At 37.8% G+C, this 24,456-nt stretch overlaps 1 protein-coding gene across 6 annotated transcripts in view; it reads left to right on the forward strand.

The window, feature by feature from the left end:
• The window catches only part of FASTKD1 (FAST kinase domains 1), a 77,000-nt gene that overhangs the window by 34,428 nt on the left and 18,116 nt on the right, over positions 1-24,456 (forward strand). For 3 of the 6 annotated variants that reach the window (XM_017854481.1, XM_017854482.1, XM_017854487.1), the window contains 8 exons: positions 4,835-5,321; positions 6,704-6,818; positions 11,358-11,486; positions 13,381-13,509; positions 14,170-14,283; positions 19,776-19,914; positions 20,567-20,681; positions 21,328-21,425. In XM_017854481.1, coding sequence (XP_017709970.1) covers positions 4,835-5,321; positions 6,704-6,818; positions 11,358-11,486; positions 13,381-13,509; positions 14,170-14,283; positions 19,776-19,914; positions 20,567-20,681; positions 21,328-21,423 — 1,324 coding nt within the window. In that variant the 3' untranslated portion in view covers positions 21,424-21,425. Of the gene's footprint in view, positions 1-4,834; positions 5,322-6,703; positions 6,819-11,357; positions 11,487-13,380; positions 13,510-14,169; positions 14,284-19,775; positions 19,915-20,566; positions 20,682-21,327; positions 22,613-24,456 lie in introns of those variants that run through there. The other 3 variants (XM_017854483.1, XM_017854484.1, XM_017854486.1) reach the window with 3 other exon arrangements.

Consider the following 24,456-nt stretch of genomic DNA (forward strand, 5'->3'; position numbering starts at 1 on the left):
TTCCTATTCGGCCATCTTGCTCCGCCCCCCTCTTTTTTTTTTGAGACAGGGTCTCATTCGTTTTCCCAGACTAGAGTTGGAGTACAGTGGCGTGGTCTTGGCGCACTGCAACCTCCACCTGCTGGACTCAAGTGACCCTCTTGCCTCAGCCTCGTGAGTAGCTGGGACTACAGTCACGTGCTACCACACCCAGCTACTTTTTGTATTTTTAGTAGAGATGGGGTTTTGCTATGTTGCCCAGGCAGTACCTGAACTCCTGTGCTCAAGTAATCTGCCTGCCTTGCCCTCCCGAAGTGCTGGGGTTACAGACGTGAGCCACTGTGCCTAGTCAGTGTGATTTCTTTTGTGTCAGGCTTCTTTTGCTCAATACTAAGTTTATGAGATTTGTGTATACTTTTGTCATATAGTATTCTCTTGTAAGAATATAACAAAATTTATTTATTCTATTGTTGATGGATATTTGATTTCTTTCCAGTTTTTCGTTATTATCAACAGTACTGTTTATGAACAAATTCATTTATATTTTTTAGTGAACACACATATTCATTTCTGTGTGCCAGCGAGTATAATCATTGGTTCATGGGGTATGCATGTCCTCATCTTCAGTAGATGCTACTGAACATTTTCTAAAGGGGTTATACCAGTCCCTGCTCCCACTAACAGAATGTACACATTCCTCGTGCTCCAAATCCTTGCCAACACTTGATTTTTTTTTTTTTTTTTACTTTTTTCCCCCTATAACCCAGGACAGTGCTCATACTTTTTAATTTTAGCTGTTCTGGTGGGTATGTTGTGGTATTATGAATATACACAAGTATCTAAGCTTTGGAAATTGAGGAAGTATCACAAGAAAAACAAGTGGAGGTTGGAGAAATTTATCTGTTGGGGGCTTATTTGTAGAAAAGTATCTCAAGATTGGTAGCTCCACAATGATGCAGCTTTTTGAAGGCTTTCATTTCTTAATATAAACTAGTGTATTAATTTTTTGTGGTTATAAGAATGAAATATGCAGTACTAAGTGCCTGCTTGTGTCAGGCACTGGACCAAATATTATATAAAAATCATTTTGAAAATTTTGGAAAACAGAAAAAAGTATATTTGAGAGACTGAGGCAGAAGGATCATTTGAGGCCAGGAATTCAAGACCGGCATGTTCAACATAGCAAGCCCCCGTCTCTACAAAAAACTAAAATATTAGCAGGGTATAATAGTTCATGCCTGTAGTCCTAGCTACTTAGCAGGCTGAGGCAGGAGGCTCGCTTGAGCCCAGGACCTCAAGGTTACAGTGAACTATGGTCATGCCACAGCACTCCAGCCTGGGCTATAGAGTGAGACCTTATCTATAAAAAAGAAAAGAAAAGAAAAAAAATAAAGAAGAAAATAAAAATTATTCATAAACTCATTCATCCACTGTCAACAATTTGGTTTATTTCCTTGTTGTATACTACATATATGTCTTTTTTTCCTAGTTGACCATACAGTTTTGTTTGTTTGTTTTTGGCCATTTTACCTTATAAGCATCTACATCATTAAGAATGTTTTGTAAATCTTTTATAATGGCTGGTTAATACCCATCATTTGACTGTACCATAATTCACTTATTACTATTCCCCCTCATTATTTAGATTGTTTTCACATTTTAGCTATATAAAAACTATGATAAGGCATGGTGGTGTGCACCTGTATCTCAGTTACACCCAGCTATGTTTGGGAAACTGAGGCAGGAGGATCACTTGAGCCTAGGAGTTGGAGATCAGCCTGGGAAACATCGTAAGACTCCCTCTAAAAGAAAAAAAAGATGAATAACAACACATATATTTTACCTGGATTTTATATTAGTTTATTAGGTTAGTTTCCCAGACAGGGATTGACCATGTCAAATGATATAATTAAAATACTTTTAAAATTTTCAAAGCCATACTGCTAAATTGCTTTCCAGGAAGTTACACCAACTTTTTAAGTTTACTAATAGTGAACGAGAGTGCCTGTATCAGTACACCCTTGCTAACACTGAATATTAATATTACAATTATTTTAGTATGCTAATTTAAATATTTTAAATTGCCAGGCATAGTGGCTCATGCTTGTAATTCCAGCACTTTGGGAGGCTGAGCTGGGAGGATTGTTTGAGCCCAGGAGTTCAAGACCAGCCTGGGCAATAAAGCAAGACCCTGTCTCAACAACAAAGAATAAAAAATTAGCTGGGTATGGCGGCATGTGCCTATATTCCCAGTGTGTAGGGAGGCTGAGGCAGGAGGAGTACTTGAGTCCAAGAGGTCAAGGCTGCAATGAGCTATATTGTGTCACTAGCCCTCTAGCCTGGGCACCAGAGTGAGACCCTTTCTCAGAAAAAAATTAATTTAAAAAATATTTTAAAGGTAACTCAATTTATGTATTTATTTATTTATTTGAGACGGAGTCTCATTCTGTTGCCCAGGCTAGAGTGCAGTGGAGTGATCTCAGCTCACTGCAAGCTCCGCCTCCCGGTTCACGCCATTCTCCTGCCTCAGCCTCCTGAGGAGCTGGGACTACAGGTGCCCACCACTACGCCCAGCTAATTTTTTTTTGTATTTTTAGTAGAGATGGGGTTTCACCATATTAGCTAGGATGGTCTCGATCTCCTGACCTTGTGATCCGCCTGCCTCGGCCTCCCAAAGTGCTGCGATTACAGGCGTGAGCCACTGTGCCCAGCCTCAATTTTGTTTTAGATTGTATTATTCCTTCCACTACTTCTATACCTAAAGTTTTTTTTTTTTTTTTTTTTTTTTTTTCCCCTTTCTCTTTATCATTAAAGTTTTTTTTTTTTTTTTTTTTTTTTTTTTTTTTTTTTTTTTTTTAGACGGAGTCTTCCTCTGTCGCCGAGGCTGGAGTGCAGTGGCATGATTTTGGTTCACTGCAACCTCCTCCTCCTGGGTTCAAGTGATTCTCATGCCTTAGACTCCCCAGTAGCTAGGATTACAGGCATGTGCCACCACACCCGGCTAATTTTTTGTATTTTCACTAGAGATGGGGTTTCATTATGTTGGCCAGACTGATCTCGAACTTCTGAGCTCAAGCTATGCCTACCTTGGCCTCCCAAATTGCTGGAATTAAAGGTTTGAGCCACCATGCCTGGCCCCCAGTTTTTTAATTTGTTTTTTTAAACAATTATTGTCCCCATGGTGCAACTCTTGCCATGGGGATCTGGGAAAGAAGTAGAAAAAGGGGTCAACTATGTCCTATTTCTTTTGTTGTTGTTTGTTTATTTGTTTGTTTTAAATGTTGGACTATGTATTGGAAACAAAAAAGGAACCAGTTTTATTAGGTGATCACTGTATGCCGGGGCCTTACAGGTCATATCAGAAATTGAACCCAAGTTCTTTCTTCAGCAACACTGGAAACATTGTTCTGACATGGACCTTTTGTTTCCCTGGGACTGTGGTTTTATTTTTGAATAAAAAATTTTGGCCTGTGCTTCAGAACAGAACAGGTCTTCCTGTTTTATTCCTTTATTCCTTCCACTATTTCTATACGTAAAGATTTTTTTTTTCTTTCTTTTTTTTTTTTTGAGATGGAGGGCATCAGGAAGTCTTAGGCTTTCCTGAATAATCCTTTATGGACCTGTCATTGAATTTATCTGACTCTTTTTTTTTTTAAGATGGAGTCTTCTTCTGTCGCCCAGGCTGGAGTGCCGTGGCATGATCTCGGCTCACTGCAACCTCCACCTCCCTGGCTCAAGAGATTCCCCTGCCTCAATCTCCTGAGTAGCTGGGATTATAGGCGCACGTCACTATGCCTGGCTAATTTTTTTGTATTTTTAGTAGAGACGGCATTTCACCATGTTGGCCAGACTGGTCTCGAACTGCTGACCTCAGGCAATCCGCCCTCCTCGGCCTCTCAAAATGCTGGGATTACAGGCATGAGCCACCATGCCTGGCCTATCTAACTCTTCTTAAATTAACTTGTATTATGCCCACTTGTGATGTTACATATATTGGCTTTCATCCTAGTTACTAGTTCATAACTTCTATAGCTCTTGCTATAGTCTTTTGTTACCATGTTGGGTGTGTTAGGGCTCTGGAAACAGAATATCTCTCCTGCCCTAAAGCAGGACTCTAATCTCCCTCCACCTTTCTGATCGTGGGTCTTAAGACACTCCCCTGAGAGATCCCACCCGACACCCTATGTGAAGAAATGCTGACATCATGAAGCTCATAAAAACCCAAGAAGAGTGGGTTCGGACTGCTTCCGGATAGCTGAACACGTGGAGGTTCCTGGAGGGTGGCATGGTCAGGGAGGGCGTGGAAGCTCTGCACCCCTTCCCACATACCTCACTCTACTGTCCCTTCATCTGCATTCTTTATAATATCTTTTATAATAAACCTGTAAACATAAGCAACTGTTTCCCTGAGTTCTGTGAACCACTTCAGCAAATTAAACCCAAAGAGGAGGTCGTGAGAACCCCAACTTGAAGCCAGTTGCTCAGAAGTTCTGGAGGCTTACTTTTGCAACTGGAGTCTGGGGTTTTTGTGGGAGAGGTCAGTTTTAGAGACCAAGTTCCCAACCTGTGGGATCTGACACTGTCTCCAGGTAGATAGTGTCAGAACTGAATTGGACACCCAGCTGGTTGTCCGCTGCTTGGAAGAACCCCCACACATTTGGTCACAGAAGTCTTCTGTGTTGATGATTGTTGTGGCTTCAGATTAGAGGAAAAACAGTTTGAAAGAGGTTTTTTTGAATCATCATCTTACCTATTAATTGTAGTACTCGTTATATATATTCATATTTTAATACATATATATTTTGGTTTTGTGGCTGATGTATTAATTTTATTCTTTTCATTTTTTATTTTGCAGTTATTTGAAAATTAGTTTCATACCAACTGAGGTGTCCATTCTGGTCTATGCTATTTCCCTGCTCCCTTCTCCTCACTTGGACGAAGTGGGGATATCCCGAATTGAAGCCGTTTTACCACAGTGTAACCTACATAACCTGAGTAATTTTGCTACATCTGTTTTAAGATGGATTCAGTATGATCACATGTATTTGGATAGTATTACTGGGAAACAACTGAAACTACTTCAAAAATTAGATCACTATGGTCGTCAGAGACTACAACACAGCAACAGTTTGGATCTGTTATGGGAGGAACTTAAATCTGTCAGAGGAAACACATTTCCTGAGTCACTTCTTGAAGAAACGATTGCTACTTTACAGCATTTCGTGGATGAAATTAATTACATAAATGTTGTGGAGATTGCATCTTTTATTTCTAATACTGATTACCTCAGTACTTTGCTACTTGATAGGATAGCCTCAGTGGCTGTTCAGCAGATTGAAAAGGTGAAATTTAAATGTTACTCATTAATTTTATAGAGTTGTCAACTTCTGCAAGCATAATTTTTATCATAGGCATTTTGAGAACTTGGATTGGAATTTGAGGTTTAAAAATTAAATAAATTCTGGGTCAGATATGGTAGCTCAATCCTGTAATTCCAGTGGTTAGGAGGTTGAGATGGGAGGATTGGTTGAGCCCAGGAATTAAGGCTCAGTGAGCTGTGATTGCACCACTGCACTCCAGCCTGGGTGACAGAGTGAGACCCTGTCTCTTAAAAAAAAACAAAGAAAACTCTGGTTTCTGTTTCAGCGATTTGTTGTTCCTGTCCTTGAAGTCACTTTCTTCTTCCAGCATTGCAGATTTGGAAAGAATCAGCAGTCATTCTTTGGTTCATTACAGTATTAAGATTAGGAATCAATTATTTGAGGAAACTCATATTGGGACAGCGGAGTATGAATGATTTTGGTTTTACTTTTCTTATTTCTATAATCATGTGTTATCATTTTACCATTTAAAAGCAGTTATATTCAAAAGTGTGAGATAAGCTTAAAACTGAGAAAATTGTAAGGTATCCATTGGCAACAGTATTCTTAAATTGTCATTGCATCTTCTTGCAGATTTATTTCTGGGACTTACTTGTAAAATGCCACTTTATGGATTATATGAGAAGCAGCTCAGTTACAAAATCACTATCATAAATATATCAGAGCAAGGGCTTTATTTAAAAGACAGTGTTTCTCACAACCGAAAATAAAAAGTTTTTTTAAACTTGCTTAATATAATGTCTGGAAGTCATTAAGTATTGGATGAATGAGTGAAAATGAAATAAAAAAGCAAATGAAAGAAAATGAATGCTAATGATTGTAATTTAAGAAACTTCTCTATATTATGGTTATTCTATAAAATGTACTGATTATCATGGAAATTGCTGATACTGTTTCCTATTCAATTTAGTGACTAATGAATTCTGAAACCGAATTTATTTATTTACTTTAAATTTAAATAAAGACAGGGTCTCACTATATTGCTCTGACTAATCTCAAACTCCTGGCCTCAAGCAGTCCTCCCACCTCAGCCATCCAGAGTGTTGAGATGATAGGCATGAGCCACCACTCCCAGCCAGAACAGAATTTTACACCTAACAAAATAAATTTGTAGATTGTCTGATTTACTTCTTTTTTGTTACATTAACACTTTTGGAGTTATTAATAATTGTAGATGGGGTTAAATAAATTATAGCAGGATGGAAAAATTAATAAGCAGAGTGATACATTTATTATTTAACTGTAGTGATGATGGGAAAATTTCTCCTAAAAAATAATTAGGTTAAAATTTTGTCTTATTTTCCTGAAGTTTAAACTGTAAATTTTTTGTTCTTTTTATACAGATCCATCCTTTTACAATCCTTGCTATTATTCTTCCATTCAGCACTTTGAACTATGATCCACCTCAAAGGGATGAATTTTTTGGAACTTGCGTGCAACATCTTAATTCTTATTTAGGTAGGTATATTGTTTAGTAATACACTGAGTGAATAAGTCAGAGGTTACCTGTTGCTGCTGAGCTAGGAGATGTCCCTCATTTAAAGGGTAACCATAATAGCCATGAATTCTCTACTTAAAAAAAGGTTTTTTGTTTGTTTGTTTGTTTTTGAGACAGAGTCTTGCTCTGTCACCCAGGCTGGAGTGCAGTGGCACGATCTCGGCTCATTGCAACCTGTCTCCTGGGTTCAAGTGATTCTCCTGCCTCAGTCACCCCAGTAGCTTGGACTATAAGCATGCGCCACCACACCCGGCTAATTTTTTGCATTTTTAGTACAGATAGGGTTTCACCATGTTGGCCAGGGTGGCCTGGAACTCCTGACCTCAGGTGATCCACCTGCCAAGGCCTCCCAAAATGTTGGGATTACAGGTGTGAGCCACTGCTCCCGGCCCTAAAAAAACTTTGTATCCATTTTAATTATGAAAAATGTCAAACTTGTATAAAGAATTAAACAAAGAACACGTACATACTCACTGTATAGATTCAATAATGTTAACATTTTACAGTATTTGCTTATCTGTTTGTTTCTCTGACTCTCTTATTTTTTTCTGAGCTATTTCAAAGTTGTAGGCATTGTGACCCTCCACCCCTAATTACTTTAGCATACATCTCCTAAGAATAATGACATTCTTCTATACCACCACAATACTGTTGACACAATAAGAAACTTAATCATAATTCCCTAATAACTAATACACAGTTCATGTTTCAGTCTCCCTAAGTGTTCCCAAAATACATTTTAGAGTAGTTGTTTTGGACCCAGTATTCAATCATTGTGTTTGGTTGTTATCTCTTCAGTCTCTTATAGTCTAGAATTTTGTTTCCCTTTTTTCTTTTCTTGGCATTGACTTGGTTTTTTGTTTTTTTCTTAACTTTTTGCTATCCAGGTTTTCAAATGTACAGCAAAATTGAACAATATAACAAACATCTGTATAATAAACTGTAGACTCACAATTGTGATTGAATATTGATTAACATTTGCCACATTTGCTCTGTGTATATGCACAAGTGTGTATGCATATGATGAACCTTCCAGTTGTCAGCTCTATGTACTTCAGGTTATAAGGACATTCTCCTATGTAACTACAATACTGTTATCATTACTATTACTAAAGAAAATGAACAAGTACCATCTACTACCTAGTCTGTAATCAAATTTTCCCAATAGTCACCAAATTATCTTGTATAACTTTTTTCTTTTTTTGAGACAGAGTTTTGCTTTTGTTACCCAGGCTGGAGTGCAATGGCGTGATCTCGGCTCACTGCAACTTCCGCCTCCTGGGTTCAAGCGATTCTCCTGCCACAGCCTCCTGAGTAGCTGGGATTACAGGCATGCTCCACCACATGTGGCGAATTTTGTATTTTTAGTAGAGACGGGGTTTCTCCATGTTGGTCAGGCTGGTCTGGAACTCCCGACTTCAGGTGATCCACCCACCTCAGCCTCCCAAAGTGCTGGGATTACAGACGTGAGCCACGGTGCCTGACTATATATTTTTTTAAACAACCAACATTGAGTAGTTATGTATTTTCCTCCATCTTTTTTGCTTGATATTTATTTTTATAAAATGCCTGGCCATTTATTATAAATTGTGCCACATTCTGGATTTGTCTGATTGTTTTCGTTTAACTTGCTTCTCCATCTCCTGCATTTGTAGTAAACTAGAAGTTAGGTATAGATGCTTGGTTAGATTCAGATTAAACATTTACAGCAAAAATAACATATGTGGTGCTGTGTACCTTATATTTAGATCACATCTGGAGGCACATAATGTCTGATTGTTTCTGTCTATTTAGATTTTTTTTTTTTTGAGACGGAGTCTTGCCAGATTATTTTTTAAAAGTAAAAAAAATGTTTCTTAAGAATCTTAATAGATGTTTGTCAATTGTTTGAAGGGTTGCTGCTCTTATGCTGATTATTTTGCATCTCTTAAAAAGGTCTTTAAAAAAATTATCTTTTAAATTTAGAGATGGGATCTTGCTACATTGCCCAGGCTGATATCAAACTCCTGGGCTCAAGTAGTCCTCCCAGTTTGGCCTCCCAAGTGCTGGGATTACAAGCATGAGCCACCACACCCGGCCAGAAAAGTCTTTTGATAATATTTCGGTACTAGAAAAAAGTAGAACAGAAATAGTCCTTCCTGCTGTTAGCCTTAGCAGAAGCAATATGTGAGGATAGCAGAGGCAGGAAATTACTTTTTCTTTTTCCTTTTCATTTTTATTTTGGGTCTGAGTTGTGTCTGGAACAGTTTGACCTTCAAGGAGTAGAGCTTTATGAGACTTTTCTTCTCAGACTCACACTGTGTACTTGTCAGTATGATATAGAAGCTTTGGAGGAGAAATGCTCAGTAGCCATTCCTTTTCACTCAACACTTTCCATGTACTTACTGTCAGGTATTCTTCTAGGCACTGGAGATACAGGAGAGAGTAAAAACAGATAAACTACCATCATGGTGTTTACTTTCTGGTAGGGGGAGATTGACACAAACAATAAACAAGCCTCTAAGGTCAGATGGTGATAAGTACCTTCAAGAACATTAGAGCAGGGTAAGTGTATAGGCTGGAGCATCATGCTAAGTGTGAGATGGAGTAAATTTTGGATACGGGATTCAGGGACTGCCTCTCTGAGATGTCATTTAACCATGGATTAAATGAAGTAAGGGAGTGGTCCATGTCAGTAGATAGGGAAGAGAGTCCCAGGACGAAAGAAAGGGAAGTGGAAAGGGCCCTCAGGTGAGAGCATGTTTGTTTTTTTTCCAGAAACAGTGAATTCAGTGTGGCAGGAGTGGATGAGAGAGACCAAGTTGGTAGGAGATAAGTTTGGAGAGACAGCCAGAGACTGGTTTCCTCAGATCTTTTTGTTCTGCCTGGAGAGTAAAAATTACCCAGTTATCTACCAAGCAACAGATACTGAGAGCTTCCATAACCAGCATAACATGTTAGGCTCTACATTAGGGATTTATATAGACCTTTAGACCTCTGGTGAAGCTGGTGTGAAACAAGTATGAATATATTAATTGTGTCTGCATCATGCTAATGGATTTTGCTACATTTTTGTGGGATCTGTGGGCCAGATAGCATCTAACCATGTCTGATACTACTGTGTCACATTCTACAACATGAGGCTGGGATATGTATATGTATATGTATATGTATATGTATATGTATATGTATATGTATATGTGTATATGAATGTGTTTCATGTGTGGCGTACATTTATACCCCTTTTTAGTAACACAACTATATGTAGAAAGATGAGCCTTTAAATTGAGAGAGTATATTCTCCTGGTTGTTCATTCATGTGTCAACAACCAGAAGGAAATAAAGGTACATCTCTTCCCATATTCTCCAAATAATCTTAGAAATTAGAAATTTTTGTTGCTAAAGAGTATAAGGGAAGAAAGATTGAGAAGTACAGCTTTGAGTTTTAAAACTTAATCAGAGAAAGTTTAAAAAATTCTTAGGGAACTTTATAAGTAAAATTTTAAATAGCTAATGGAGTAATAATTTTCATTGTTTTGAGTAAAGACAAATTTTGACAGATTAGTTTTGCTGGTGGAGATCATCACTGTTATGACCTGGTCTTGCTTTATTAAATAAACTCAGTAAAAAATTGAAAAGGAAAGATTTAATATTGTCTATTCTGTCCTTAGTAAGAATATTGATGCCAATCAGGCATTTTAGGTGGCCCTTTCCCTCACATTAGAAATGTCTCTTGGATGAGGCAAATTAGGTAAATAGTTGAAGCCTGATACTGTGGGACATCTGCCATGCTGCTGGGTGACAACTGAAGGAGGAGGTGCTAGGCAAGACCTAAGCCTCAAACATGTGTACACTCTGCTTGGAGAGCTGAGATCCCCAGAGAGCAGCATAGTATAATAATCCAGGCTCCAGAGCTGGACATTCTGGGTTAAATCCTACTCTCCGCTTGCCAGCTCTGTGATCTTGGGCAAGTCATTTAACCTCTCTGTGCTTCCTAACGCTTCTTTATAAAGCAGAGATAATTGTTTCTACTGATATAAGATATAAATGAGTTAGTATATCTAAAGTGTTTAGAATGGTATGTAACATATTCTGAACACTATTGTATTATTATCACCAATACCGGGATCACTTCTTTTTATATGCAGCACTGTCCTTTTGTTTTGGATTCTTTTTCCAAGGCTATTTTAAAAACTTCTTACTAAAGTGTGATAACAAATATTCATATAACTTTAGTATAATAGTATGAATTTATTCAAATTGAATCACCCAGGGAATCAGTACTGAGGTTAAGACACAGAGTATTATCATTGTACCCTTCTCCTCTTGTCCCCTTTTCCTACTTGGCCCCCACCCAAAGGTAGCCACTTAACCATTATCCTGTCTTGTAACAGTATAGATTAGTTTTGTCAAGGCTGTGTATCAGTTTTTTTTTTAAACCTAGCTTTGCCTGAATAAATTATAAATTTATATATAAGTGAGGCAGCTATACCTTTAAAAAAATCTTAATTTTCTTTTAGGTATATTGGATCCTCTTATGTTAGTGTGTCTTGGTTTCTCTTTGGCCACACTTCAATATTTTCCAGAAGATCTGCTAAAGTCAATTTTTAACATCGAATTCTTAGCTAGATTGGATTCTCAACTTGAAAGTATGTATCTACGTTTTAATTTATTTGTCTGTTGTACTTTATATCCAAGTCTCAGGTCTACCTATACTGAATAATTTTAATGTTAATAACTTTTTTCTGTTTCTAATAGTATTCATGCTTATTGTAGAAATTTGGAAAACACAGGAATAAAATAGAAAATAAAAAATTACCCATCTTACTAACAAGTAAAACTACCACTTTTAATGTTTTGGAGTATTTCTTTTCTGTCTTTCTCCTTTTCTTATGTGAATGTTTATGTATTTGTGTTTTTTTGTTTTGTTTTGAGACAGGGTCTCACTCTGTTGCCCAGGCTGGAGTGCAGTGGTGCAGTTATAGCTCACTGAAGCCTTGGACTCCAGGATCAAGTGATCCTCCCACCTCAGCCTTCCGAGTAGCTGGGACCACAGGCGTGTGTCACCATGCCCAGCTAATTTTTTTTTTTAAATAGCTGGGATCTCACTGTATTGCTCAGGCTGGTGTCAAACTCTTGAGCTCAAGTGATTCTCCCTCCTTGGCCTCCCAGATGTGTGAACCCCCACACCCAGCCTGTATTTAATTTTAATTTGTTAAATTTTTTATTTTTGTATTTTGAGAGTTTTGCTATGTTGCCCAGGTTGGTCTCTAACTCCTGGCCTCAAGCAATCCTCTTGCCTCGGCCTCCCAAAGTGTCGGGATTACAGGCATGAGCCACTGTACCCAGCCCCTGTATGAATTTTATTTTATTTTACATTTCTTACTTTCTTTTTCTTTCTTTCTTTCTTTTTTTTTGAGATGGAGTCTTGCTCTGTTTCTCAGGCTGGAGTGCAGTGGCTCAAACTTAGCTCACGGCAACCTCCGCCTTCCCATTTCAAGTGACTGATTCTCCTGCTTCAGCCTCTTGAGTAGCTGGGATTATAAGTAGGTGCCACCATGCCCAGCTAATTTTTCTATTTGCAGTAGAGACGAGGTTTCACCATGTTGGCCAGGTTGGTGTTGAACTCCTGACCTCAAGTGATCTGTCCACCTTGGCCTCACAAAGTGGTGGGATTACAGGTATGAGCCCCCATGCCTGGCCCCTATATGAATTTTAAAACAAAATTTGAATTACTTATATGTTCACTTTTGTATGCTGCCTTTTTCCATCTAACTATATTTTGAGCAATTTTCCATGTTATTAAATATTTTTTATGTCTTTTTTTATTGGCTACATAATGTCCCATTATATGGATATAATAAAATTTGTCATCTTATAGATTGTTACCAATTCCTCATCATTGTAAGTAATGAATTGTTATACATGAATCATTGTTTCCTTAGGATAAAATCCTAAGTATGGAATATTAGGTGAATGAAAATTCTTGGGAGTATTTTTTTTTTTTTGAGACGGAGTTTTGCGCTTGTTGCCTAGGCTGGAGTGCAATGGCATGATCTCGGCTACCCGAAACCTCCACCTTCTGGATTCAAGCAATTCTCCTGCCTTGGCCTCCCGAGTAGCTGGGATTACAGGCATGTGCCACCATGCCCGGCTAATTTTGTATTTTTAGTAGAGATGGGGTTTCTCCATGTTGATCAGGCTGGTCTTGAACTCCTGACCTCAGGTGATCCACCCACCTCAGCCTCTCAAAGTGTTGGGATTACAGGTGTGAGCCACCGCGCCCTGCCAGGAGTATTTTTCAAATGTACTTTTAACATTCATGATTAATGAGAACAGTGTGGGAGTTGGTCCTAATCATGTCACTGAATGTAATAATTTAAAGATATAAAGCATACATTTGTAAATTAGAAATGTAAACAGTTCTAAATACTGTTAGAATAAAAGCATCTAGTAATAGTGGGGATAAATGAATGTGAAAAAAATGGGTTGTCTTTCCTAGGTCTCAGCTCTCAAAATTCATTAGTGTTTTATTAATTTCAGTTTTATCTTCATCTCTAAGTGCAAGAGTCCAGTTTCATCTTATGGAGTTAAATAGATCAATCTGCTTGGAATGCCCTGAGTTTCAGATTCCATGGTTTCATGACCGCTTCTGTCAACAATATAATAAAGGTTTGAGTTTTCTTTTAGTCAGATAGCAAAGTTTAATTCTAAAGTAAATTATTGTGTAGTACATTGTTAATCTTGTTATACTTAAACATGACACGAGCCTTCCCAAGAGTGCCATGACCTGTTTAATATTTTATATGCGATATTGTAGATGAAACATTATAAGAATTTCTTAATATTTGGGACATAACCCTCTTTCAGTTGAGAGCAAAGAACTTGTATTGAATTTAGTGTCATTACATAAGATATTACATTGAAGCTCTTATTGGAAATATTAATCTTTATTTTTCAATTTGTAGAATTGGAATGATTTTCATTAAAAAACTGATTAAGGCTGGCTGCAGTAGCTCACGCCTGTAATCCCAGCACTTTGGGAGGCTGAAAGGCTGGCAGATCAACTGAGGTCAGGAGTTCGAGACCAGCCTGACCAACAACATGGAGAAACCCCATCTCTACTAAAAATACAAAATTAGCCGGGCGTGGGGGTAATCCCAGCTACTCGGGAGGCTGAGGCAGGAGAATTGCTTGAACTGGGGAGACGGAGGTTGCAGTGAGCCGAGATTGTGCCATTGCATTCCACCCTGGGCAACAAGAGCGAAAACTCCATCTCAAAAAAAAAAAAAAAAAAAGATTAAGTAGACTAATTATTTATATTTTATAAAGGTATTGGCGGCATGAGTGGAGCACAACAGCAGATTTATAAAATGTTAACAGAGGTACTAGGAGGAATCAATTGTGTAAAAGCCTCGGTTCTTACGCCTTATTACCACACAGTAGGTAAGTTATTGGTAGGTTATTAGTTACTTTCAGAAAATCAAACTAATATAAATAGAATCATCAGTTGGAATTTTAAAAAGTTTTTTGATTTTTTTTCAAGTTGTTGTTATTATTAAAATTTCCAAACAGAGGTAGAAAGAACAATAGAATAAATCCTCAAGTTTGCATGGCTCATTGTTGATAACCAGGAGCATTTTCTGTTCTTTAGAAAAAAAAAGAAAAAAAATTAAGGTCAGTCCTCCACCAATTCTAAGTAAAACCCAGATTCAGATTCACTGAACGTTTCTGTATCTTCAAAAGATTCTGTCCTCTCCATTCGTTGTGTGAAAACAAGGGAGATGACTCTTTAATCTCTATTTCATTGTTTTAAGTTCATCTGAAAAACTAAGTTGGATTATCAGCCTGGATGAAGATTTCCAAAGATACTGTGCATGATGTTAACTTGATTAATCTTGTTTCTCAACTGGTCTAGTTGTCGAATGCATTCTAATTGAATTGTGGATTACATAAAGCTTGTGGACTAGCTTATGTTGATGGCAATATAAAATTTTCAAAGATATTGCTATATTCAAATGGTGATCTTAAATGAAAAAGATAAAATTTTAAGATATAACATAAACTTTCTAAATTTAGGTTTAGAAAACCTCTGCATATATACAGGATATTTAAAAGGATTATAAACTGGTATAAACTAACAGCGTAAATGGTAGCCAAAAATCAAATACTATTTAAACTATATTGTTAATAATAACAAAGTTTGTAATCCCATTGTATTCTATTTTTCAGACATCTTAATATATATATATTTTTTTATGTTGTCCTTTTTAAGAGACAGTGACATGTAGGGTCTAGAAACAAAGGAGGACAGATAGTGAAGGATCTTGTCTAATCATATCTTAGAACTAGAGAAGACTAGGATTGCATGGATTTCAATCCTTGAGCAAGTTCTTCCGAACCTTGTTAGCTTCTTCATCAGTGAAATGGGGATAATAATGCCTACTTGATAGGATTAACTGAGATATTACATGTGAAGCATTTAACACTATCCTTGGAACATAGTAAGTGCTCAATACATTTATTTTTATTTTAATTTTTTTATAGAGACAGGGTCTCACTATGTTGCCCAGGCTGGTCTCAAACTCCTGGGCTCAAGCGATCCTCCTGCCTCAGCTCAGCCTCCCAGAGTGTTGGGATTACAGGTGTGAGCCACTGTGCCCAGCCCAGTAAATCTTACTTGGGGCGGGGGGGGGGGGGCGGAAGGATGTTTAGTCTGAAAAATAGAAGTCTTATGGGGACCATAATCTTTTAAAATGTTTGAAGGATTGTTAAGTAGAGAACTAGGTATCTCTATCTCAAAGATGAACAAAATGGTAAAAATGAAAGAAAGCAGATTTAACTTGGTATAAGGAGAATTATTGGCTGCTTTCTGAAGAAGTAATGTTGAGGCAGAGGCTGAATATTCAGATGATAGATGTGTGTGATTTTTATACTGGGCAGGAAGGTGAACTAGATAATCATTAATACTCTCATCTTGTATTACAAAACACAAGTTTCCTTTGATTTTATATTAATCAGGACTGAGTTGGGTATGAGTGACAAAAATCCATAAATTGGCTGGGCACAGTGGCTCATGCTCATACACATAGTCTTAGCACTTTGGGAGGCTGAGGTGGAAGGACGGCTTGAGCTCAGGAGTTTGAGACCAGCCTGGGCAATATATTGAAACCCTATCTCTAAATAAATAATACATACATAAATAAAATAAATAACAGGCATGGTGGTATGCCCCTCTAGTCCCATTGCTCAGGAGTTTGAGACCAGCCTGGGCAATACAGTGAGACCCTGTCTCTAAATAAATAAATAAATAATTAGCAGGCATGGTGGCATGCCCCTGTAGTCCCATTAGGAGGCTGAGGTGGGAGGATCTCTTGAACCCAGGAATTGGAGTCTACAGTGAGTTATAGTCATTCTACTGCACTCTAGCCTGAGTGACAGAGCAAGACTGTGTCTCTAAAACAAAAACAAAACAAAACAAGAAACAAACATTGAAGCTGGGCATGGTAGTGCAAGCCTGTAATCCTAGCTACTTTGAGAGACAGAGGTAGGAGGATCACTTGAGCCCAGAAGTTTGATACCAGCCTGGGCAATATAGTGAGACGCCATCTCTTTTTAAAATTGTTCTTTTTTTCTTCAGAACAATATGAACATAACCCCATCTCTTAAAAAAATTACACAAGACAAGCTTAGCATAGAAAAACTAGAAAAGGAAGATAACAAAAAAAAAAAAATTACCCATGATACAGCCACCGTTTGCTTTTAGTGTCTGTTTTCCTAACTTAAAGAAGAAAAAGACAAAAATGGTTTTCTTCTGTAGTGTTTGTGTTTTAGTCCTTTTCTGCTGTTACAACAAAATACCTGAGACTGGTTCATTTATAAACAACAAATTCTGGAGGCTAGGAATTCCAAGCTCGAGATACCAACAGGTTTGGTATCTAGTGAGGACCTGGCCTCTGCTTCCAAGATGGTTCTTTCAATGCTGTGTCCTCCCATGGCAGAAGGGACAGGAAGGCAAAGGATGCTCATTTATAGGGTCACTAATCTCATTAATGAAGGCTCTGCCCTCATGACTTAATCATCTCCTAAAGGTGCTGCCTCTTTTTTTTTTTTTTTTAAAAAGGGTCTTGTTCTGTCACCCAGGTTGGAGTGCAGTGCAGGAGTGCAGTGGCATGATCACAGTGCATTGTATCCTCTGCTTCCAGAGCTCAAGTGATTCTCCCACCTCAGCCTCCTGAGTAGCTGGGTCTACAGGCACACACCACGACACCAGGCTAATTTTTGTATTTTTTTGTAGAGATGGGGTTTCACCATGTTGCACAGGCTGGTCTTAAACTCCTGAGCTCAAGCAGTCCTCCTGCCTCTGCCTCCCAAAATGCTAGGATAACAGGTGTGAGATACCACGCCTGGCCTGAGGTCCCACTATTATTTTTAACACATTGATGATGATGTTTCAACATATGAATTTTGGGGGACACATTCAGTTCATAGAAGTTTATACCTTTATATGTTGTGAATATTTTTCTATGCCAACAGCTATGCTTTTACAACATCTTTTTTAGTTACTGCATATTTCGTTGAGTATGCTATGATTTGATCGATCTGTAAGATTTTTTTGCTGGTATGTCCATCTGTCAAACAATGCTGCAATTTCAAATAACAACAATTATAGATGTATCTTTATATATTGTTTATTATGTGTTAGACACTGTTTTAAGTACTTTATAAGTACTTGTGTGTGTGTATGCATATAGTAAAATTATATCCCTATGAAGTATGTAAATTATTTACAGATGAGGAGACTGAAGCCCACAAACATTATTGATTGCCCAAGGTTATATACCTGGCAAATGACAGAGCCAGGATTTGAGCTTGGCATTCTGGCTCTAGAATTCATTCTCTTAATGAGAAAGCTATATATTTCATGTTTCATAATTAACTTAAAGATGGCTCAGTGCCTTAGTTTTTCACCAGCGTTCCATCTGATTCTTTTCAAATCACAGACATCATTTCAGGATGTATATCTAAAAGATAAGAATGACTTTTAAAACATAACAATATCATCTTTATCATCCTATAACCATTAATAATAATTTGATATTTTTTAAGAAATGTAGAGTAGTATGTGAAATTTAACATAAGTAGAGAGATATGGGAAATTTTAGATAAAATTTAACATTTTATCAAAATGTTAGATTTGGTGTACTATAATGAACTCAGTGATGAAGGACTGAAGATAGTGGAATCTATTCCTCATACGTCTCATGCACTCCACCCCTATACCTTTGCTTTTCCTGTTTTAAGTGTCTTTTATGTTTATTTTACAGTTTATTTGTTCAAATTGGGATCTTAATATTCCACTTGGTTGTTTTGCAGTTTTTGGTTCAACCTTTCCTTTCCTACTTCTCCTTTTTTTAACTTAAAATTTAATTGAGAATAAGTTTTTTTTTTTTTCACATTTCAAACTTTTTTTTTTTTTTTTTTTTTTTTGAGATGGAGTCTTGCTCTGTCGCCCAGGCTGGAGTGCAGTGGCTGGATCTCAGCTCACTGCAAGCTCCGCCTCCCGGGTTTACGCCATTCTCCTGCCTCAGCCTCCGGAGTAGCTGGGACTACAGGCGCCCGCCACCTCGCCTGGCTAGTTTTTTGTATTTTAGTAGAGACGGGGTTTCACCATGTTAGCCAGGATGGTGTCGATCTCCTGACCTCGTGATCCGCCCTTCTCGGCCTCCCAAAGTGCTGGGATTACAGGCTTGAGCCACCGCGCCCAGCTTCAAACTTTTCTAATTGCAACTCTGTGATAACATTTAATATGTCATCTAACAGTTTTTAATGTTTTTACTGTAAACCTGGGTTTGCTGTAAACCATTAGTGATATCTAGAGACTTGATTAGATTTTAGGGTTTTTTTAGGTTTTCTTTTGGCCAAAACTTCGTAAGTGGTTTGTACTTCTTATTTCTTCCTATCAGGAGGCACACAAGGCTGGTTTCTTTTTCTTTTTCTTTCTTTTCTTTTTTTTGAGGGGAGACAGAGTCTGGCTCTGTTGCCCAGGCTGAGGTGCAGTGGCATAAGCACGGCTCACTGCAGCCTTGACATCCTAGGTTCAAGGGATCCTCCCACCTCAGCCTCCTCAGTCTGACTAGCTGCCACTACACCTGGCTTATTTTTTAAATTTTTTGTAGAGATTGGGTTTTGCCATGTTACCCAGGCTGGTCTGGAACTCCTGAGCTCAAGCACTCTGCCTGCCTCGGCCTCCCAAAATGCTGGGATTACAGGTGTGAGCCACTGTGCCTGGCCTGGTTGTCTTTTATATATTAAGACTCATTAGTGGGTTTGTATGTTATCAGCTGATTCATTCAACAGAAAGTTCCCCTGTCAGCTTTTCACCTGCTGATTTTAGCAGTTATTAATGATCACTCATTGCCTAAATCCATCATTCAGAGGGGTGGTAAAGTAGCGATATTCTACATCTATCATGCCTTCTACATTTATTAGCTGGAATTTGTCTAAAAAGGACTTTCCCATATCAACTCTTTAGTTACCCTTATGTACAATTCATGTAGGAAAGACAGGATAAATGCTTGAATCTTTTTCTTTATTAATTTTCAGATGAGTTGGTTTAGCTTCCTCCAAATGTAACCAAGAGCCTTAAAGAGATTAAAACTCTTTAATGTGATTTGGCCTAGCCCAGTGCTAAATGTATCCTGGTACTTAATATTGTTTTGTAATTCTTCTGGTTGATTTTTTATTGATTGATTTCCAAAGAGAGGTGCCATTGGACCAGATCTTATAAAAATTACTTGGATAATTTGAGAGGTTCATCATTCTTTTGTGAGTGTGTTTGTGTACAAATATATGCATATATATTTCAAATATGTCTTAAAACTTTTATCTGTAAGACTTTACCTAATTCATACTGCCAGTTTCTATGCTTCCTTAAGATTTTGAGTGTATCTTGGATAAAAGAAAAAAACCTCTTCCATATGGAAGCCATAATATAGCATGGGGACAGCTACCAGAAATGCCCTGGGAATCAAATACTGAAATAGTTGGATCAAGGCTGCCACCAGGGGCTGAAAGGTAATTTGTCTCTTAGTTTTAGATTGTATTAATATCTAAATGTTAAATTTGGAGTACTATACTGAAGTCAATGATCAAAGATTGAAGGTAGTGGAATCTGTTCCTTGTATGTCATGCATTCCACCTTTGTAACTTTGCTTTTTCTGTCCCTTCTGCTTTAATGTTCTGCTTTCTTCTGTCCAAAGCCTAGCAATCTCCCTAATTAAAGTACTAAAAGAATTGTCCTCAACTAGAAGTAAAATAGTATCTTCTTTTGTGCTCCCATACCTCTCTACTTTTCTCATAGCACTTAGCCACTTCCTACACTGCATTACAGTAACTTACTATACATCATACGTTCTCTGTTAGACTATAAGCTGTGTCACTTCATCTTTGTACCCCTCACAGTGGCTTATGTATAGTAGGCATGTGTAAATATATATTGGACAAAAAAAAAAATGGATGAAAGCAGACAGATATTTACAATTATTTTGTGTAACTAAATAGGTTTGTCATTAATTACTAATTTCTTAGTAGAAACATAACTGGATATACTCATTTATATTCATTGGCTTTTGTTAGTTTATAAAGATTCAGTCTTGTTTCTGAAAAGCTTGTAATTATTCAGTTTCTTATTTTGATTTTAGAAGTAAATATTTTTTATCTTATGTAGGATTGCTTTGGAATTTTTGGATTCAAAATCATTTTGTAGAAATATCCCTCACATGAAAGGAAAATCTGCTATGAAAAAACGACATTTGGAAATTCTGGGGTATCGTGTAATTCAGGTATGAAATACTCACGTAATTCAGCCTCTAAAAAGCCCAGAGACACTAGCTGTACATGTGCTTCCTTTTCATGTGAAAGTTCCAGAATTACCTTTTTAAATATGTTTTGTAAAATGTATCCCTCAAACAGGCCAGGTGCAATAGCTCATCCCTGTGGCTACTTGGGTGGCTGAGGTGGGAGGATTGCTTGATCTTAGGAGATTGAGGCTGCAGTGAGCCGTGATTGTCCCACTGGGTGACAGAGCAAGACCCTGTCTCATAAAAATAAATAAAAGTTGTCATTTATTTTATTGTCTTTAGAATATCTATATCTTATGATTTCTATATCTTATAAAAGAGAGAGGCACTGTAGAGATGGATAGAGTTATCAGAGGAAACAACTAGTGTATGAATATAGAAGACTATGTAGGAAAAAATGTCCATCATTGGCATTGTAGGAAAAGGAGGATGAAAGGAGCAGAAAAAAGTCTTCTATGCAATGTCAGAAGGACCCACTTGACTTCCAATAAGGGTTCACAGGCTATCCTTACATAAACTAATTTCGTAGGATTCCTACAGCTTTGATCAGTAGTGCTTATATGTCTTCCTCAGTGTTTTTTGTTGTTGCTTTAAAACTTTCATTCAAACTACATTACTTATTTTACAGATTTCTCAGTTCGAATGGAACTCTATGGCACTGTCAACAAAGGATGCTCGGATGGACTACCTGAGAGAACGTATATTTGGAGAAGTCAAGTCATGACTGTAGGTTTTATTTAAAATGAATGTTACCATTTGTCACATTTGGACTTATTTTAATTAAGTGGCCTGTCTCAATAAAAAAAATAATAGGTACAAATGTCCTAAGGTGGGAACATACCTGGTGTGTTTCTGAATAACAAAGGATCCAGTGTGGCTGGAGCAGAACAAGTGGGGAGTGGGATGGGAGTGTATAAGAGAAAAGGTAAGAGATAACAGAGTCAAATACAACCTCTTGGCTACTCTGAGTGAGATGAGAAGCCATTGGAGGGTTTCAAGCAAGGAATGATATGAACTCACATTTTAACTGCATTACTTTGGCTACCTTGTTGAGATAAGAAAAGACTACGATGAGGCAAATGTGTAAGAAAGAAAACTATGAGGTCATTGCAGTAATCCAGGCAAGAATGGATGGTGACTTGGAGAGCGTGGTAGCAGTGGAGGTAATGAGAAGTAGTCAGATTTTTTGGATATATTTTGAAGGTAAAGGCAACAGAATTTGCTCGCTGATTGGATATAAGGTATAAGAGAAATAGGAGTCAAGGATAAATCTAAGTTTTTGTCCTAAGCAACTCAGAGGATGTCATTAGCATTAACTAAGATGGGGGAGTCTACAGGAAGAGCAAGATGGGGGGCATGTGGTGAGGGTTGATCACAAGTTTGCTTTAGATATGTTGAGTTTGTGATGTCTTTTAAATGAGATTAGAGAAGAGTGTGAATGGAGGAGAGGTCTGAGGACTGAGTTTTCAGGTGCTCCAACATTAAAAGATTAAGAGGAAGAGGAGGAATTAGGAAAGGAGACTGAGCAGAGATGGCCAATGAGGTAGGAGAAAGGAAGGTAGTAATACTTCTAGAAGCCAAGTGGATAAAGCATTTCAAGGAGGAGGTGAGTAGTTGTATCAGATGCTGCTGAAAGGTCAGGAAAGATGAGAAATGGGAAATGGTTATTAAATTTAGCAATATGAAAATCATTCGTACTTTGAAAATAGTTGTTTTGAAGTGGCGCATGTGAAAGCCTGACTGGTTCAAGAGAAAATGAGAGGAGATAACGTTTTCTCCTAAATGGAAGCAAAGAAATGGGGTAGTAGCTGAGTGGACCAATCTTGACCTGGTGTAATCCTACACATGTTGAGGGAATAATGGCTTTTCCTTGTCTTACAACACATTGATTGGATAAAATGGTTACTAAGGGCCTACTATGTGATATAAATCCCCAACCCTTCTCTAAGAGTGATGTTTTGTGCTCAGCAGGCCACAGCCTAACTACCCTCACTTAGGCCACCTGGTGGTGGTGGAGGTAATTGACCATCTGAAACGTGGCTATCTTCTGACTCCATGACTCTCTCAAGTCACACTATCTCAAAATAAGTTGGTAGCTGGAGCGCCTTCTATCATAAGCATAGCTTTAAAATATGTGTCTTGCATGTAATTTGCTTCACTGATATTTGGCTTAGGCTTAGTTGAAGTACATGTTTAAAATATCCAATTACTGCATGATTTGAACTCTAATACTGAATGATTTTGTGGAATATTAACTTCACAAAACGTTTTATGAAGAACAAAATCAGAATAGTAAGTGAAAGATGTCTCATTATCTCTTCCTCTTTCTGAATTTCCTCATACTCATATTAGTGGAAATGCTAAATTCAGAGTGTTTAATTTCTATGAAATGTGTTCTATTTCTCAAGCAAGTGATAACAAGAACTAAACCCTTGAATAGGTTAAAATATTTGACTATGCAATTTTAGAATAAAATGATTAGGCTTATGAGGGTTATAAAGGGTTTCCTTTGGATATAAATAATTAAAAATTTAGTCATTATATACTTGAGGTACATGGAAATCTTGATTGAATAACCCTGGTATACTTTCACTAGTTGTTACACATGATCTAATTTTTTACCTGTCACATCTACTCTCTCTAGGCCAGCAGTCCCCAACCTTTTTGGCCTCAGGGACCATTTTTGCAGAAGACAGTTTTTCCACGGACAGCAGTTGGGGGATGGTATGGTTTCAGGATGAAACTGTTCCACCTCAGATCATCAGGCATTAGTTAGATTCTCATAAGGAGCATGCAACTTAGTTCCCTTGCATGTACAGTTCACAATACGGTTCGTCCCTCTTTGAGAATCTAACATAGCTGCTGATCTGACAGGAGGTGGAGCTCAAGTGGTAATGCTCACTTGCCTGCCCACCGCTCGCCTCTTGCTGTGTGGCCCATTTGGGGACCCTTGCTCTAGGCTATCTGATTCAAATGGTTTTCTTTATATAGATACTCTTATATTTTTGATTGATGATTTTTCTATCTATATAACTTAGATTGTTATAAACAAAAGCATTTTTTCATTGAGATATAATTCCCATACTATAAAATTCACCCTTTAAAAGTGTATAATCCAGTGGTTTTTAGTATATTTGTGCAACTATCACCCATATCTGATTCCAGAACATCATCATCCTCAAACCCTGCAAGAAGCATTATTTTAAAACTTAATTTTACATCTATAGATTGGCATTCTCTCTCCAAAAGTAACCTCAATCCTGATTTTATAGTAAGTACTTCTTACAGTTTTAACACCCAGATGTACATTTCTGGACACCATAATCCTTGTGGCCCCCTCTTCTTCCACCCTTTTGAGTCTGTATAAGTGCCCCTTTCTCTTCCTAACAGTTTGTTTGTTGAAGAACCTGTAGGATTTTCCACTTTGGGAATTTCTTGATTCTGTATTCATGCTATAATTAAGAAAAGTATTTTTCAATATAGAAAAGTAATCAGGATTTGGCCCGGCACGGTGGCTCAAGCCTGTAATCCCAGCACTTTGGGAGGCCCAGACGGGTGGATCACGAGGTCAGGAGATTGAGACCATCCTGGCTAACATGGTGAAACCCCGTCTCTACTAAAAAATACAAAAAACTAGCTGGGCGAGGTGGCGGGCGCCTGTAGTCCCAGCTACTGGGGAGGCTGAGGCAGGAGAATGGCGTAAACCCGGGAGGCGGAGCTTGCAGTGAGCTGTGATCCAGCCACTGCACTCCAGCCC

This window comes from Rhinopithecus bieti, unplaced genomic scaffold, assembly GCF_001698545.2.
Source record: "Rhinopithecus bieti isolate Rb0 unplaced genomic scaffold, ASM169854v2 scaffold_37314, whole genome shotgun sequence".
In the NCBI taxonomy this organism is placed as follows: domain Eukaryota; kingdom Metazoa; phylum Chordata; class Mammalia; order Primates; family Cercopithecidae; genus Rhinopithecus; species Rhinopithecus bieti.